This window comes from Otolemur garnettii, unplaced genomic scaffold (genome assembly GCF_000181295.1).
Source record: "Otolemur garnettii isolate 467f Iridium unplaced genomic scaffold, OtoGar3 scaffold00067, whole genome shotgun sequence".
NCBI classification, from domain to species: domain Eukaryota; kingdom Metazoa; phylum Chordata; class Mammalia; order Primates; family Galagidae; genus Otolemur; species Otolemur garnettii.
Window position 1 is genome coordinate 8782907 of NW_003852462.1, and position 1408 is coordinate 8784314.

The window sequence follows — 1408 nt, forward strand, 5'->3', positions numbered from 1 at the left end:
AAGAAATTTTAAGTAAAAATTTAAAAATACTTGAGATCTTTGGAATCAAGTTTTGTGGTGTTTTTGTATTCTGATGTAATGTACTAAAGGATAGATAACGTACCAGCATTAACTTGACCCCAGAAACATTTGCTGTTACAGCATAGCCTATGGCTTAGGTTGACCATTTGTCATAAAACCCCAACATTATAAAAGAGTTACTACCAGAAGGAAAGCCAGACTGAGCAGAGCATGTGTTCCTGTGACCTGCAGGAGGCCATGGCTAGGAGCATGGAGAGTCGCAGTCATCACTACGTCCTGGAGCCTGTGTGTGCATCTGCTCTTTTGAAGAGAAACTGCTCCAAGGAACCTCTGCGGTCTCGGCACAGCCCTCGTATTGAATGTGATATTCAGCTGGAAACCATTCCCTTGAAGCTCTCTCAGGTACACTCTTTCTTCCCAGGGACTTATATTATCAGTGTCAGATTGGGATGAAAAAAGAATGTTGATAGAAATCTTGATATTTGACATGTGTCCTCAGTAGGAAAGAAAGCACATGTGAGACCACTTCCCTTTGGAGAAAAGTATTAGGGGTAAAACACACCATCTGTTATACAGTTCAATGGGATCAAACTCAGGTTAATTTTGATTTGCATTTTTAAGAGCTGAACAAATATGTAAGAGATAGAATAAATTAAATACTTTTTTTGGTGTTGAGAGAAAGAAATGCTGTCTGTTACTGATATTTTGATCCTGCAGTTCTCACTGGGTTTCAACTCAGTGGATTGACTAATACGAACTGTTCTTGTTAGATATTGGTCTTAATGAATAAAAGAACGATGTGTCCTAAACTAGTATCTCTTAACTTCTAATAAAAAGCTGCAATACCGGCAAATCATGGAATTCCTCAAGGAGCTGGAACGAAAGGAGAGGCAGGTGAAGTTCCGAAGGTGGAAACCCAAAGTGGCGGTATCCAAGAAGTAAGGACTTCTGAGTGTTGTGCGTGATGTGCCTCTTACGGCGTGTTCTTCTTAGGACATAGATCAGAAGTGTGCCTCACTGTCCTTCATCCGTCATTGGAGATAAATGTACCATTGTTTTTTCTGGCCCCTGAAAAGCCATTCCTGTTATTCATTATTGCTGCTATTCTTCTTCTTTTTTTTTTTTTGTAGAGACAGAGTCTCATTTTATGGCCCTCGGTAGAGTGATGTGGCATCACAGCTCACAGCAACCTCCAACTCCTGGGCTTAGGCGATTCTCTCACCTCAGCCTCCCAAGTAGCTGGGACTATAGGCGCCTGCCACAATTTCTGGCTATTTTTTTGTTGCAGTTTGGCTGGGGTCAGGTTTGAACGTGCCACCTTTGGTATATGGGGCCGGTGCCCTACCCACTGAGCCACAGGCGCCACCTTCTTTTTTTTTTTTGGAGA

General features: G+C 42.0%; 1 protein-coding gene across 1 annotated transcript in view; it reads left to right on the top strand.

Moving 5' to 3' along the window:
- The window catches only part of VPS13D (vacuolar protein sorting 13 homolog D), a 275140-nt gene that overhangs the window by 30464 nt on the left and 243268 nt on the right, over positions 1-1408 (top strand). The window contains 2 exon segments of the mRNA XM_023515148.1: positions 253-423; positions 859-959. Of these exon segments, the coding sequence (XP_023370916.1) occupies positions 253-423; positions 859-959 (272 nt within the window).